The sequence below is a fragment of the Bubalus bubalis genome, chromosome 4, assembly GCF_019923935.1.
Source record: "Bubalus bubalis isolate 160015118507 breed Murrah chromosome 4, NDDB_SH_1, whole genome shotgun sequence".
Classification (NCBI taxonomy): domain Eukaryota; kingdom Metazoa; phylum Chordata; class Mammalia; order Artiodactyla; family Bovidae; genus Bubalus; species Bubalus bubalis.
Genome location: NC_059160.1, coordinates 81,696,314 through 81,713,703, shown reverse-complemented (window position 1 = coordinate 81,713,703; position 17,390 = coordinate 81,696,314). Strand labels below are relative to the sequence as shown.

General features: G+C 38.0%; 1 protein-coding gene across 2 annotated transcripts in view; it reads left to right on the top strand.

Moving 5' to 3' along the window:
- Positions 1–17,390, top strand: part of GXYLT1 (glucoside xylosyltransferase 1) — a 50,681-nt gene that overhangs the window by 11,579 nt on the left and 21,712 nt on the right. For both annotated transcript variants that reach the window (XM_006051512.3, XM_006051513.3), the window contains 3 exons: positions 6,474–6,645; positions 12,092–12,217; positions 16,090–16,341. In XM_006051512.3, coding sequence (XP_006051574.2) covers positions 6,474–6,645; positions 12,092–12,217; positions 16,090–16,341 — 550 coding nt within the window. The remainder of the gene's footprint in view (positions 1–6,473; positions 6,646–12,091; positions 12,218–16,089; positions 16,342–17,390) is intronic.

Below are 17,390 nucleotides of genomic sequence, written 5' to 3'. Positions count from 1 at the left end.
CGCCACGTGTTTTGTCCATTTCGTGCATGTGCTTTTGGTAATTTGTATCTGCATCTGAGTGTTTGCTGGCTGACTGTGCCCCAGCGCTCACACCTCGTCTCCCTCCTCTGTGCTTCAAACAACAAGTACGAAGTCCCTACAGCACCTGCTTCCAGCCCTTTCCCGTCAAGCATCCTTCCTTTATTTTTTCTCTTCACCAACAAGCATTTATAAGAGTGTCTTCTGGCTTTACTTCCTTAAAAAACAAAAGCCACCTTCACACCTCAACTGTGAGCAGCACCCGCTTCTGACCCGAGGTCACCTCTGATGTCGGAATTGTTCCGAGGCCTAGTCTGCTTCCTTGTTACCTCTTCCTCTGTCTTCCTTTCAGTGCTGTCTCCATCTCTGGCTCTTGAGACCAATGTCCCAGGGTTTGTTGCTCTCTGCCTCTGGACTCCTTAGGACTCTGCTCTTTTTCCTGCTCCCTGGATGGTCACGGGATCACCTGTTTAATTGGTCTCTTCAGTCCAGAGCTCTTTCCTGAGCTCCCGAGCCGTGTTTGCAGCTGCGCTGGGGTGATTTTTACCTGCTGATTCGTTCTGGCTCATCACGCCTCCCCTCGTCTGGGTTTTGTATCTTCACGCGTGGTGGACTTTGTGTGTGTCAGTCCACAGTGACTATTCCTGCTCGTCTCCTTTCTTGCCCGCGCTCTTGCCGGCCCCCTCCTTTCTCTGCCTGAACTCCCATGCCATCACTGCTCATCCAGCCACTGTGATCTCACTCCCTGCCCACCTCTTGTTCCTTCTCTGTATCCTCTCATGTACTGTACCTGCTGCATCTCCTGTGGTTGTGAATTGTTACCCATTTCAAGAAGTGCTGGCTTTGTAGGCGGACAGCAAGTGTTGCTCATTATTTAAGCCCCATTATTTAGCCAGGTGCTCGGCAACCAGTAAACGACTAGTAATAATTTCCCCCAGCACTTCCAGACTTAAGGCTAGATGCTTGTGTAGTAAGCCCTCTTAGCAACCTCAGTTGTTTTCTAGTTAAGCAGTTACCATGCTTTCTGTTTAAATCTTTAAAAAATCTGTTCTTCATAACAGGCTGTAAATTGTATAAGGTTCGGATCGTGGCTTTCTGGCTAATCCTGTGTCTAGCATGTGAAAGGAGTTCAGATATTACAAAGAATGGATAATCCCTGTGTTCTAAAAATTATACAGATTTAAGCCTGCCCCAGCATTGTGTATCACCATAACTTTAGCATTCATTATTGGGAATTATAATTTTTGCCACCTATTAGAGTAAAATGATATTTTATTATTGGTTTATATTCATTGATTATTTCTTGAATATATTTCTGTATTTGTTTATCTTTTAAAAGTTTTGTTGGCATTGTCTGTATTGATATTTACCTGTTTGGTTTTTAATGCTTACTTTATGAACTCTAAGAAGAATATACTCTACTTTTGACATTGATTACAAATGTTTAATCTGTTTAATTTTAAAATTTTAGTTATCTTTTCATTATATAATCTCTTAATTTTAATATTATTAAATGACTTGAGCTTTTAAAATATTTAATCTTTCTCTTTATGATGGGAATTGATTTTCAGTTCATAGTGTCTGTGTATTTACTACCTGAACTGTTATCTTGAATGGTTCCATACTAGTTTTAAGAGGTATATTTTTACAGACTCTTTTAAATTGTATTTTAACAGTTAATACTTCATATTGAATTTTTAGATTTTTTAATACTTTACATAAAACCTTAAAGAGTTTTTTTGCAAAGAATTGTATTTTGTCCCAAAAGTGATTTATGCGTGCTGCATGTTAAGTTGCTTCAGTTGTGTTTGACTCTTTGCGACCCCATGGACTGTAGCCTGCTAGGCTCTACTGTCCATGGGATTCTCTAGGCAAGAATACTGGAGTGGGTTGCCATGCCCTTTTCCAAAAGTGATTTATATACAACCTTTAAAGTAGTTTTACCTAGTATGATAATTCACTACAACTCTTTTTCTCTATAGTAAGAGGAAAAACTTTTTTTTAAAAGGTTACACATTAAGGAAATTATCATTAGTGTTTCTGAGTAGAGTTTTCCAGTTTTGTTCAACTGCAAATTTTAAAAATTAGTTCATGGTAGTTACTATTTTAGTTTGAGGAGAATGTTACCAGAAATGTAGTTTACTTACGTTGAATTCATGTACTTCGTTATAATGCTAATTCCTAGTCTAAATCTTATTGTACATTGTTTTCTTTTATAGAGAAAACACTAGTTTAATTATAGGCTAGAAGAACACACTGGAAGCTTTCAGTGTGGCCTAATTTTTTAAAAAGAGAGGGAAAGTTATTCCTTTATAACAGGAATGTTACTTAAAATAAGTCTGTTCTTAATGCTTGTAAGTCTATTTACAGTCTTTATATTAGAATTTTCATCTAAAACATTGTGTTAACTTTTTTTTCTAGATTCCTCCTCTCAACTTTCTACCTTGATAAGTTTTCACATCTACAGAGGCTATAAGAACAGCAGAGTGGGCACGCTTATCCGTCACTGGATATTTACCTGTTACTAACATTTTGCCACTTTGTTTGTGGCTGAACCATTTGAGCAACAGCCATTATGACACATGGGCGTCTCAGGTGGCTCAGCAGTAAAGAATCCACCAGCAATGTGGAAGAAGCAGGTTCGATCCCTGGGTCAGGAAGATCCCCTGGAGAAGGAACTGGCAACCCATTCCAGTATTCTTGCTTAGAAGATCTCATGGCCAGAGGAGCCTGGCAGGCTACAGTCCATGGAGTCACAAAAATCAGGCACAACTGAGAGATTAAATCACCACCACCATGACACATATTTTTGTATTTGCCTAAGAACATGTATTGCCTTAGAACACGGGTATTCTCCAATTTCACCATAACAAAATTGGCACTTCAGTTTATTTAACACTGACAGTATGTGTATGTTAGTTGCTTAGTCATGTCCAACTGTTTGTGACCCCATGGGCTGTAGCCTGCCAGGCTCCTCTGTCCATGAAATTCTCCAGGCAAGAACACTGGAGTGGGTGGCCATTTCCTGCTTCAAACACTGATAATATTATATTTATATACTACATATACATTTACAATACATTTATATGTATTCATATCTCCTTATTTACCTATTAATGAATTTTATATCTTTTCTTTCCCATTCAGAACCCAGTCAAGGAAAATACATTACATCCAGTTATTTAAATCTATTTAGTCCCCCTTTTCTCTAGGACAGTTTGCAGACTTTTTTGAAGGGGGGGCAGGGCAGGACATGATACCTTTGTTTTGTAGAATGTTCCTTTGTTTGAACTTGCCTGTCCCCTTGGGATCAGATTCGGGATCTTTGGCAGGAATGCTGCATGGAGATCCGGTGCCCTTTGGGTGTGCTGTTGGGAGGCACCTGGTGGTAGATGGTTAACATAATTGGTTGTTTGATCAGGTGGTTATGGTGGTGGTATCACATTTCTACACTGTAACAGTATCATTATCCCCTTTGTAATGTGTGGGGATAACACCTTGATACTATGTGGTTTTAGCATCTATTAATTACTCCTGTTCAAATCATCTACTACAAGAGTGAATGCAAAATAGTGCTTTTTGTGGTTTTCCCATTCCTTCTACATTTATTGGTTGGTATTCTTCTTTAAAGGAGAGTTCCTCCCCCTGCCCTCCTTACCCTTTACTTAGTATCATTTTGGACCCATTGATTCAGTTTTTTTAATAGAATGTGTTACCCTTCATTACTGTCAAAATTGCTGTTTGTGTTCAGGTGATGCCAAATTTAGTCATGGGGACCCTCAGGTATTAACTTTGAATTATCTGAAGGATATCTTCTGATCATATATCTGTAGAAGAACAGAGTTGACTTTAAAATGTCCTTTTGGATAACATTTCTTTAAATCCACAGGGGTTTTTTCTTATTCACACTGTGATTAATATATAGCATATAGCACATTTTTGTAGATGCTGACAATATTAACACCATTCGGTTGGGATCAAAATTCCTTGAATGGCTACTTTCCTATTAACTTCTTCAAAAGTTTTAGTCATCCCTTCCTCTAGTGTAGAAGCTTACTTTAGATTTCGTCCAGTTGCAGTGACTTCCCATCCCTGGGTCTAGGGACAGGGTGGTGGGCAGAGACATCTTCAAACTATGTTTTGTCTTCTCAGTTTAGATGTACTGTGTATAACGCTTTTACTGAAAAGAGACACATAACAGAAAAGCAAATTTCATAGAAACTGGTGGGAGGAGTGCTAGCAGTATGATTAGAAGAAGCCTTGCTGCAGTACCTGAGAGCCGGAGTCCCTGGGACTGACTCAGAGGGACTTTTTTTCCATGAAGAACATTTGACTTGTTTTTCTTGAGAAGGTTTATTCTGCTTCTTGTCTCTGTATGTAGAGAGTTCTCTGCAAAGTGGCACATGCCTGTTATTGCTTACTCTCTTAAGTCTCCAGGCATTTTATCTTTGGAACAGGATTGAGTTATGGTCAGGTGGGTAATTCGAGCCCATTATAGATTCTCAAATCTTGGTCATCATGAGGAACAGGATCTGGAGGCATTTATCAGAAAGATGAGATAGTTTAGAACTCTGAAATTTTTGTGTGTCTTGATTGCCCTGGCTTCTGCTTGTGTTACGTGACTTCCACTGCTTAGAGATGAACTGGGTTCACGTGCCCTTGTTTAGATATAGAATGTGTGGGTGGTCTCCCCTCTGATAGGGATCCAGTGTTAAACACTGACGGGCTCCACAGAAAAGAGGGAAATGGATAGAGGGTGCAGACAAGGAAGGAGGTGCTGTTGCTTTCTAATTGCTATCAGTACAGAAGAACAGAGCTTTCAAAAGACCCAGGCTTAGGCTACACCTTATGTGTGAGAGAGGTGGCATAGCAGGTGGGTAGGGAAAGGCTGGCCTCTCTGTGACCCTGTAACAGAAGGAGCTTGGACAACTGGATAGCCACATGCAAAATTGTGCAGTTGTCTCCTCTTCAGACCACTCATAAAAATCAGTTCCTGGTAGACTGATGTAAGTTTTAAAGGCAAGATATGTACCTGATATCTTAATCTTATTAATAATCTTAATGACTTGATGAATGAAATATCAGCACCATTTCTTGAATAGTAAATATTCTTCTTCCAAGAATACCACTTTATATGTGACTTCTCCATTTACCACCTTTAACAAAGTGGTGTAATAATGTTTAACTTTGTCAGGTATCTGGGGGAAGTTTCATTTTCTTAAAAGCAGTTTTTGTTATTTTTTTGTAAAGACCTTCACCTTTAGAATAATCAGCCCATTAGGGGTAAGTTATCAAGGTTATGAGTTTCAGTCTCCCAGTTGAGGGGTCAGGGAAGGAAATCACCCCTTTTTTTTTCTAGGAGGTGAGTATTCTGTGCTGAAGGCTGACAGTTACCAGTAATTGTGTATACAAGAGAAATGAACCTGTTTTCAGGCCTCAGGAACCCAGTAAGACCAGAAAAGCATCAGTTTCAACTGCTGTCTTAAGTGTCTCTAGGCCTTTAACAAACAAGCTTGTTAATAGGAATGGACAGATCCACAGTAAAAGCAGGAGCACGTTTTATATATATATATATATATCTCCAGGCTTAATTTTTTATCATGTTAATATAAATAATTGGTATAATTATTAAAAAGGATAAAATATAGTATAATTCCAAATGTTTAATGTTAAAACATTAAGATGTATGAATTTAATATTTGGGCCTACCTGGCTTAGTGGTAAAGACTCCACCTGCCCAAGGCAAGAGATGCAGAAGACATGAGCTCAGTCCCTGTGTTGGGAAGATCCCCTGGAGGAGGAAATGGTAATTGCCTGGGAAATCCCATGCACAGAGGAGCCTGGCGGGCTGTAGTCCATGGGGTTGCAAAGAGTCAGATATGACTGAGCACACACACAAGCCTGCATTTTTTTATATAGTCAGTTGTTTGTATTTAATTTTATTTAGCATATTTTCTCTTTTCTGATATCCTCGTCAGTTGAGGGAATATCCATGAACAAGATTTTCTTCGGAGAACAGTTCTGGGTCCACTCTGCCACATGCAAACGTAAATACTCAAGATTCCAAAGTCCTGTGCTAATAAGCAATGTAACTGCAATAATTTTAGCCTGTAAAATTAAGAAAAATGATTGATCACCCACCTGTCCCTGCTACTTAGTAATATATACATACAACTCTTAATGTTAAACAATATAATTTCTAATCCCCTTTTACATTTTACAGAAAGGATCTCTAACCAAAAATTGAAGTCAACAAAATGATTTTGTTATATACATATGTTTTTTCATATTCTTTCCATTATGGTTTATTGCAGGGTATTGAATAGAATTCCTTCTGCTATACAGTAGGACCTTATTGTTCAAACCTAAGTCTTTGAACACAGTCAGAATACCATGTTGTTAACATGTTACCCTGTACTAAAACTGTTGGAATATGTGGTTATCTTTTCTATCAGGTATGGCGTGAAAATGCAGCCCGTTGAGAGAGTGCACCTAGCCGTGGTTGCCTGCGGGGAAAGACTGGAAGAAACCGTAACCATGTTGAAGTCAGCGCTCATTTTTAGTATCAAACCTCTTCAGTTCCATATTTTTGCTGAAGATCAACTGCATGATAGTTTTAAAGGCATAGTAAGTATTTGAGACTTAGTCAGGTCTGTAGAGTCGAATATTTAACATATACTATAGTAAAATGTTGTTGAACAAAAATATTTATCCTGCAGCTCTGCCCTCTTAGAGTGGGGACTGCTCCCTGCTGCCACTTGTGTCTGTGCGTCCAGACCTGGGGTGTAAGAAGGAGGCTTGTCTCTGTGAAGGCATTAGGCTGCTTAGTCCTACTTAGTCCTTTGCCAAGCATGGAGGTTTTGTTTTACTAACTGTAGTTCCAGGATGTTTTGACTGAGAAGTCTTGTGTCTTAATTGTGTTCCCATTCTTGACTTGAGAGTGGCTCAGTCAGAGTGTGGACAAGGTTTTGATTCTGTTGTGAGTGGAGGGAACTTTTAATTGATAATATGGAGCGAAGTGACTTCTTGTTCTGATAGTAAGGTTTTCTATTTTGGTTTTGCATTAGTTGCAATCAGTTTGGCTGTAATGGCAGAAAACCCAAAATGTCTTAAAAAGATAGAAGTTTATTTCTCTCTTATATAAAAGCAGGTAGTCTGTGTTACGTGGCAGCCCCATGTTTTCAGGGATTCTGCTCTTTTTTCTCTCATGTAGCTGAGCCATCTTTAACATAAGACTTCTACCTCATGATCCAGGATGGCTGCTCAAGCTCCAGTCATCACACTCATATCCTAGCCAACATGAGGGAAAAAGGAGTGAAGAACGGTGTTCTCCTCCTTTCTAAGGAGACTTTCTGGAAGTCGCACAGGATGTTCGTGCTAGTATATCATTGGTCTGATCTTAGTCATGTGACCATATCTAGCTACTTGTGAAGATTGAAAATATACTCTTAATCAGGACCACTGCATTATCTTAACAAAAAAAAAAATTACTATGCAGGAAGAAGAGAACAGATAAATATAGAAGGGAGAACATACACAAAAAAGAAAATTCCCCAGAAATCTCATTACCTTGTGTTCTGAAATGGTAGTAAAAGTGATGGTGATTATGCCTTCACCATCTCTGTCTGTCTCTCTGTCCATTCAGTTAAGCTTTCAAACTGATTTGGATTTTTATGCTTGACCTATGTAGGAAAAGCTTATTTGATATTTTCTCAGGTAATTTAGTTCATTTTTCATATTAGTTGAAAAATACTACTTGTGACCTCAAGTCTTTTAGTTTCCTGCTAAAATCTTTGATTCTGGGAGGCATAAAGCTTACTGTTTTACAAGGAATGGAATTGGAACATTCTCTTAACACCATACACAAAAACTCAAAATGATTGAAAACCTAAATGTAACACCTGAAACCATAAAACTCATGGAAGAAGACATAGGAAGAACACTGTTTGACATAAATCATAGCAGTGTTTTTTGGATCTGTCTCCTAAAGCAAAAATAAACACATAGGACCTCATTAAGCTTAAAAGCTTTTACACAGCGAAGGAAACCATTGACTAGCCAAAAAGACGCAACCTACTTAATGGGAGAAATACTTGCAGATGATATGACCAGTGTGCCTAGCATGCAGGATTTACTGAAAATCCTGCATCCTAGGCTTCAGCATTATGTGAACTGGGAACTTCCAGATGTCCAAGCTGGGTTTAGAAAAGGCTGAGGAACCAGAGATCAAATTGCCAACATTTGCTGGATAATAGAGAAATCAAGGGAATTCCAGAAAAGCATCTACCTCTGTTTCACTGACTCTGCTAAACCATTTGACTGTGTGGATCATAAAAAACTGTGGAAGGCTCTTAAATTAAGAGATGGGAATACCAGACCACCTTATCTTTGTGTTGAGAAACCTGTGTGCCAGTCAAGAAGCAACAGTTAGAAACCTGTGTGGGACAGCTGACTGGTACAGGATTGAGAAAGGAGTATGACAAGGCTGTATATTGTCACCCATTTATTTATCTTACAGAGCACATCATGAGAAATGCTGGGTTGGGTGAGTTACAAGCTGGAATCAAGATAGCTGGGAGAAACATCATCAGCCTCAGATATGCAGATGTTACCACTCTAATGGCAGCAAAGAGGAACTAAAGAACCTCTTGATGAAGGTGAAGGAGGAGAGTGAAAAAGCTGACTTAAAACTTAGTATTGAGAAACTAAGATCATGGAATCTGGTCCTGTCACTTCATGGCAAATAGAGGGGGAAACGGTGGAAGCAGTGACAGATTTCCTCTTCTTGGGCTCTAAAATCACTGCAGATGGTTACTGTAGCCTTAGAATTAGAAGACGATTGCTTCTTGGCAAGAAACCTATAACAAACCTAGACAGTGTGTTATAAAGCAAAGACATCACTTTGCCGACAAAGGTCTATATAGTCAAGGCTATGGTCTTTCCAGTAATTATGTACAGTTGTGGGAGCTGGACCATAATAAAGAAGGTGGAGCACTGAAGAATTGATGCTTTTGAACTGTGGTGTTGGAGAAGACTCCTGAGAGTTCCTTGGATAGGAATGAGATCGAACCAGTCAATCTTAAAGGAAATCAACCCCGAACACTCATTGGACTGATGCTGAAGTTCCAACACTTTGGCCACTTGTGAATAGCTGACTCATTGGAAAACACTGATGCTGGGAAAGATTAAAGGCAGAAGGAGAAGAGGGTGACAGAGGATGAGATGCCTGGATGGCATCACTGATACAAGGAACATTAACTTGGGCAAACTCCGGAAGATGGTGATGGACAAGGAAGCCTGGTGTGCTGCAATCTATGGGTCACAAAGAGTTGGACACGATTTGGCAACTGAACAACAACATGACCATAAGGGGTTAATGTCCAAAATATATAAACAGCTCATACAACTTACCATCCAAAAACAGCCTGATTTAAAAAATGGGCAGAAGAACTGAGTAGACATTTCTCCAGAGAGGACATGCAGATGACCAACAGTCACAGGAAGAGATGCTCAATATTGCATGTTAATCATTAGGAAAACACAGATCAAAACCATGGTGTGATCTTGCTTCACACCTGTCATAAAGGCTATCATCACGAAGACCCAAACAGCAAATGTTAGGATGTGGAAAAAGGGAATCCTGTATGCTCTTGGTGAGAATGTAAAGTGGTGCAGACTGTGGAAAACAGTATGGAGGTTTCTCAAAGAATTAAAAATAGAACTACCATATGACTTAGCAGTTCCACTCCTGGGTTTATATTTGGGGAAAAAACCTAAAAACACTCATTAGAAAAGATACATGCACCCCAATGTTCATAGCAGCATTACTTACAGTTGCTAAGGTATGGAAGCAACCTAAGTGTCCATCAACAGATGAATGGATAAAGAAGAGGTTGTGTGTATACACACACACACACACACACACACACACACAGTGAAATGCTAACAAGCCATAAAAAAGAATGAAAATGTTGCCATTTGCATCAACATGGATGGACTTGGAGGATACTGTGCTAAGTGAAATAAGAGAAAAAAAATACTGTTTAATATTACTTATAGGTGGAATCTAAAAATTACAGTAAGCAAGTGAATATAACTAAAAAGAAACAGACTCACAGTTATAGAGAACAAACTAGTGGTTACCAGTGGGGAGAGGGAAAGGAGGAGGGATAATACAGGGGTAGGAGATTAAGAAATGCAGACTATTATGTATAAAATAAGCTACAGGATATATTGTACAACATAGGAACTGTAGCTGGTATTTTATAATAACTATAAATGGTGTATAACCTTTAAAAAGTGTGTATCACTGTATTGTATACCTGTAACTTACAGAATATTGTACATCAGCTGTAGTTCAATAAAATTACCAAAATAAAAGCCTTACTTAACCATTTTAAAATATTTATAGTTTCTGTATCTGTGATATGTGCTTTTCTGATCCTAAGGTCATTATCTGGGTTGTTTTCTGAAATATTAACAGAAGAATTAATCTTGTCCTAACAGTTCAAAGACTAGCAACAGATTGCTACCAACTGTGGAAGCCTTTGAAAATATAATATAAAAGTAAAATAAATTTATTGCTTCATCTTATATGCAGCTCTGTGTTGTCTTCAAATCTGGATGAGTTATTGCTTGTGTAGTATATGTTATATTTTTAAACTTAGTTTTTCATTAACTATCATAGTTAACTCTGAGAATGTTTGGGTTTTCTTTTGATGAAAGAGAATCAAATATTTTCTGGAATGTGCTTTTACTGCAAAAAAGATGACTAGATACTGGAACTTTAAAAATGATTAAGATTTCATTTTGATGTTGGTATTTAAAGGGTCTTTAATAAGTGATTAATAAGTCATGCAAGGGAAATAAAATGCTAGTGTTTGAAACTAGTTGATGGAGACATCAAAGCTGTGTTGGATATAAAGCTATTCCCTTAAACTATGTTGGAAGGCATATGTTCCTTCCAAACATATGTTGGAATAAAAGAAGAAGAAGGAGGATGTTTCTAAAAATTACTTGAACACAGACATAATTCAAAAAGAGACCTTCAGTCTGTATTTTTTTCTTCCCCAGAGATTGTGAATGCTCTGTAGGAAATTTACATCAACAATACTGTTGAAGCAGCAGTGATAGGTAATGCTTTCTGAATTTGAAACAATTCAGAGTCTCCAGATGCATTCAGGAAACTAAAAAGTAAATATATTCATTATAGATTTTCAGATGAGAAAATCAGATTTTGCTTTTTTTTTTAATTATTTTTTAAAAATTGGCACTGGAAGAATTTCCCTAGCAGACCAGTGGTAAGGACTTGGAGCTTTTGTGGCCAAGCGCCCGGGTTCAGTCCCTGATTGGAGAGATGTGAGATCCTGTGGGCCACACAGTGTGGCCAGAAACAAAAACTCGGTGTTAGATATATATTTACTGAAATATTTTATCATGAGGAATATCTATGAATATAGAAAATGCATAGGTAAATATTTTCTTTCTTTTTTAAAAATATATATTTTGGCCATGCCTCACAGCATGTGGGATCTTAGTTTCCCAGCCAGGGATGAACCTGAGCACCCTACGGTGGAAACATGGAGACTTAACCACTGGACCACCAGAGAAGTCACAGATAATATTTTCTCATCAGTTCTTTACGTTGATCTGACTCGGATTGTAAACATTTTCTATTATGTCATACATACGATGGTAATAAAATTAGTGCTTAATTTTTCTGAGTTTAACTTGTTTACGGATTGAGAAGATTTGTACATCAGGTCAAGTTTGATGGAGGTGAACAGTTTGTATAGTTCTTTCAACTTCCTGGTTTTTTGATTGATATCATTTAATCATTTTAAATGATATCATTTTAATTGTCCCTTAGATCTTTATGATGAATTCTTTCTAGCTATTAGAATGATTTTAAGATTTTGAATGAAAACAAAATGGTGGGAAAGAAAAATCTTTCTCTTAACTGTGTATGACATACGATGTATAACATCTTAATTTTTAGCTTTTGAAAAATAATCTTGGTTTATAATTTTGCAGAAGTTTGAATTGAGTTCTTTTATTTTTTTTTTTATTGTAGCTTGACAGCTGGTCATTTCTGCAAACATTTAATTATTCATTATACCCGATAACTTTTCCAAGTGAGAATGCAGCAGAGTGGAAAAAACTGTTTAAACCGTGTGCTTCCCAGAGATTGTTCTTGCCAGTAAGTTTTTCTCCAGCGTTTTTTGTTTGCATCTTGCTTTTACACACGAGTTAATGAAGAGTTTCATGTAAATCAGTTAAATGAACACACACAAATTATTTTCCCTTTGAATATTAGAAGAAAGAAAAAACTTCCCATAGAACAAATAAAAGCTATGGTAAAATATGCTGTTAAAAATGAAAAGTGTAAGTAATTTCTGTTGCAATACTATTTCTTACATTTTAATTTATTCAGTTGCTATAAACTGTTTCTTCTCTGAGGAGGAGTTGCCTGTGTGCCTGCCTGCTAAGTCACTTCAGTTGTGTCCAATTCTTGCGACCCCCATGGACTGTAGCCCACCAGGCTCCTCTGGCCAGGGGATTCTCTACACAGGAACACTGGAGTGGGTTGCCATGCCCTTCTCCAGGGAATCTTCCCGACCCAGGGACTGTACCCATGTCTCTTATGCCTCCTGCATTGGCAGGCAGGTTCTTTACTGCTAGTGCCATGTGGGAAGCCCTGAGAAGGAGTTAGAGGTTATCAGATCTTAATGGAGCCAAGTCTTTGCCAGTAGGAATGCAGTGGCAGGATCACCTGCCAGTTGCACGCTGCATTTGTAATTTGGGAAATGAAGCAGTTTATTAAATAACTTTCTGTTTTAACAGCAAGTCAGTTCACCTTTTCTAGCTGATACTTTTAACATAGAAACAGAATTTGAGGACATGAACTAAAAGGGAAATGGGAACCATTTATTCAGTGGGGCTCTTCTTTGGTGGTAGTCTCTGGTGATAAACCCTGATTATTATTTTTTTTAATCTAAAAATATTCAGGGACTTCCCTGGTGGTCCAGTGATTAAGACTCTGCCCCCAGTGTAGAGGGCCCAGGTTTGATCCCTAGTCAGGGAACTAGATCCCACTGCCACAGCTAGCGATAGAGGATCCCATGTGGTGCTATTAAGACCCAGTACACTCAAATAAATAATAAATAAATATTTTAAAAAATATTCAGAAGCAAGATTACCTCTTCCATTTTAATTCACCCACATTTAAAAAATTCTCAGTAGTTGTTAAAACCACTATAATGTTTAAAATAATTACGGTAGTAGAAATATTGAAAGTGCATGAGTTCTGTTAAGTATAGGAATTATCAGGAAGAAGCTTATTTGTTATTAAGTGGAATAAGGCAGTTCTTAGCATATTGAGAATAGAGTTTGTCAAATCTAGGATGTCAGTTAAGATTTAAAATCATGTTACATTTTGATAGCTGAATCTGCCTAACCCGTAGGTTTATTGCTGGGCATAAAAAATCTTGATCCTAGGATATCTTCCTTGTCTACCTCCCTTGTAAGAAACACACAAATAAGGGATTAAGAGGGGAAAAGCCTAAGAAGTTTTAGATAACTTCATGCAGGCTTTAAATTTTAAAAATTAAAAAAAATATTTAGGTTGAATCATTGCAGTGTTACATCATTTAATTAGTAGTTTGAGTGCCTTTGTTCTGCCACGTATCTGTACTGAAGTGCTGTGCATATAGGAATGAATATGTACCCAGATTTCTTGTTTTCGTAGAGTTTATTGTCTGATATGGGAGATGAACATTTAAACAAGCACATTATGACATTAAATAAACAAGAATACACCACTGGAAAGCAATGAGTGGTGAAAGAAGCATGAGGTTACAACCACTGCTCTTCTGTTTTATTCAGCGTTATAAAGTTTAATTGTTGATGTTTTGATAGGAAGTTTGCCAGATCATTTAATGATGTGATGTAGTTAAAAATTTGAAATACTGAAATTAAATACTTGAAACTTGTCAAATTGTTCTTGTACTTCATTCACTCTTAGTTTTGCATCTTTTTAACCAGATTCTAAGTAAGTTGATTCTTCATTTTTCTTAAATGAAGAATTTTCTTAAAGTATTTATTGAAGTAGTTAAGTAAAAACCTTAACTGGTTCTTCTCTTTTAAAATGGAGGGATTAAGGGACTTCCCTGGTCCAGTGGTTAAGAATCTACCTTACAGTGCAGGGATGTGATTTTGATCCCTGGACAGGCAACCAACATCCCACGTGCCACAGGGCAGCTAAGCCTGCACACTGCAGCAAAGACCCCATGTTCCATGACTAAGACCTGACACAGCCAAGTCAATTAATAAACATTAAAAAACTTTTTTAAAAAATGGAGGGATTAAAAGATCCAATGTAAGCTCTGGCAAATCCTCCTTCCTCCAAAAGGAACCATAGAAAAATACTGATATGATTGTCATTTCACCTTATGTGTGAAGGTGGACTTCCTTGGTGGCTTCCAGGTGGACTTCCCTGGTGGCTCAGTGATAAAGCATCCACCTGCAATGCAGGAAACGTGGGTTCCATCCCTGGGTTGAGAAGATCCCCTGAGGAGGAAATGATTACCCACTCCAGTATTCTTGCCTGGGAAATCCTATGGACAGAGGAGCCTGGTGGGCTACAGTCCATAGAGTCACAAAGAGTAGGACGTGACTAAGTGACAGAACACACACACACACAACATGACCACCGATGGCCGTGGCTCCTGACAGTGACCTTGGAGCTTCCTGTAGCGTCTTCCTAGACTGCTAACAATACAGTAGGCTGTAAACACGTTTGTCTCATGGTACAGAAGCAAAACAATTGCGTTCAGTTTTCTGTCCTCCAAAAAAGGAGGGACAGACAGACAGACACATACATACATATCCTTTTAATTATAGTCCTTGAACAAGTGAACCTTCTCTATTCAGGCTCTGTGGTTAACTGTCAGATTTTTTTCCCTCAGCCTGCTATTAAATCAGTGGGGGCATGGAGTGATTTCAGCTTCGCAACTGGTCATTAAGGTGATGGCTTAACCCTAGCTTCAGAAGGAGGCAGCAGCTTTGAAAGGGAGCAGAATGAGAATCAAGCTCTTATCCTCATTATATTCTTAACCAAAAAGCTTTAATTTGGGTTAACCTAATCATTGAGACTTACTAGTACACTGGGATAGACAAATTTAAATTTGCAGGGGTCAGATTCTCAAGTCTTTGGGTGAGGCAGAAATAAAAATTTACCCTTGAAAATTCCTGTAAAAGATACATGTTGGAGGTTTAACCCCCGGAGTGGGGAAGATCATATGGAGTAGGAAAGGGCAACCTACTCCAACATTCTTGCCTGAAAAATTCCATGGACAGAGGAACTTGGCAGGCTGCAGGCTACGGGACTGCAAAGAGTCAGACACAGCTGAGCACAGCCGGAGCAGGCAGGAGGTTTGACATCTCTTGGGGAAGTGACATAGCCAGTCTTCCAAGACAAGTCTTGTTTTAGCCCTTGCTATTTAAGTGCAGGATCTTTGATTTGTTAGGAGATGGTCAGCTCACATATAAGAGCATGGACTCGAGCTTGGTGGTCTGGATTCAATTTTGGCTCTACCAATTGCTGGCTGAGGGTATTATGAAGTAAAGGTACCAGTTATTAGTGTTACGGCAGAGGGGACAAGTTCAGATCTTCATTTGTATTGGCTAATTTCTGTATTTATCTCAGGAAATTAAGATTTGCTATGTCAGTTCACCAAAGGTAATGTTATTTTCCATTATGGAAAACATTTCCTCCCTAGTCTTTGAGGATACTGCTTTTACTTTTTTCTTCCAGTTTTTAGTATTGAGTTTTTATTCTGATGTGTTTTTATAGCTTTTCTTCTTTAAAAGTTAATAAAAAGATTAGCAGAATATCTATATATGCTGTTGCAAAAATGTCAGACTTGGGAAAGATTAATTTTAAAAATTAATGTCAAGTAGTTTATCTCTCAAGTAGTTTATCTCTTAAGTATTTTTTTTAAAAAATAATGAAAGCTTCTTTGGTGTTTTATAATGAAATAGAGTTACTGATTCAAAAATCTCTCCCCATAGTTAATCCTGAAAGAAGTTGACTCACTATTGTATGTCGACACTGATATCCTTTTTCTACGGCCTGTTGATGATATTTGGGCTTTGCTAAAGAAGTTTAATTCCACACAAATTGCTGCAATGGCACCAGAACATGAAGAGCCTCGAATAGGCTGGTATAATCGCTTTGCCAGACATCCATACTATGGGAAAACTGGAGTGAACTCGGGAGTTATGCTGATGAACATGACCAGAATGAGAAGGAAGTATTTCAAGGTAAGTCACTGATTCAGGTTAGCATTCTGCTCTTTTCCCTCCAGATTGTTTGGTTTCCAATTTAGTTTTGTTTTATTAAAAGCTAGATCGACGTATTCAGAATTTTTCTACTTACCTAGAATAATTGAAGCAAGTGTGTTCTTAGTATTCTGTTTATTAGAGCATTACAGTAGGTCAAAGCAGATGGCATTACAGTCAAGGATCAAGCAGCAAGTGTGAACATTCCTAGATTGGTATTCCAGACAAGAGTTGTCATTTTGTAGTCGTGCAGCCTCATAATACTTGACTCTAAAATGTGATATGTCCTGGAGGAGCACAGATTGTAGTTAAGAGCTTAAGACTGTCATGTTAGCTTGGTTCAAACATTGAGATCTTGGGTAAGTTTTGAACATCTCCAGGCTTTGATTTCCTCATCTGTGAAATGGTATGATAGATAACAGTATGTATGTCTTGGGGTTTTTGTGAGGAATAAATTAGTTAGAACGAGGCTTAACACATAGGAAATGTTGGCTATTTTGGTGCTATTGGAAGTTATAGTGACTTTTTTAAAATCCCTACGTTTCTTGTCTCAAATTTTGGGATCAGAAAAGTCCGGCTATTTGACTTCTCTGACTGTGCATTCCGGATGCATTGTACTGTTTGTCAGTTTCATGCTGATGAGTCCTTAAGTCACTGTAGTCTGGGGCCATTGGAGTCAGGTGGTTTGGCCTTATGTTTAACTTTGTCACCTGTTCACCACAACTACTAGCCAGCTAGTTAATTTTCAAATGTCATTTCTCTCAGCTGAAAAATAGAGATAATAAATGACTTAAGTAGGTTGTCTTTTTAAAAGAGACCCATTCAAAGTGCTTAGTATAGGGCATGACACATACTAAGCACTTCAGCGTTAGCTAAAAGCAGTGATTTCTGAAACACTCATACTCACTGTTTAACCCTTTACGTCTGGTTAATACTGAATTAAGCATTAAGGGATATTATCTTTTATAATATGAATATCTATACATACATATTTGCACATGTATACATTTAGGATTTTTCCATTGGCTGTG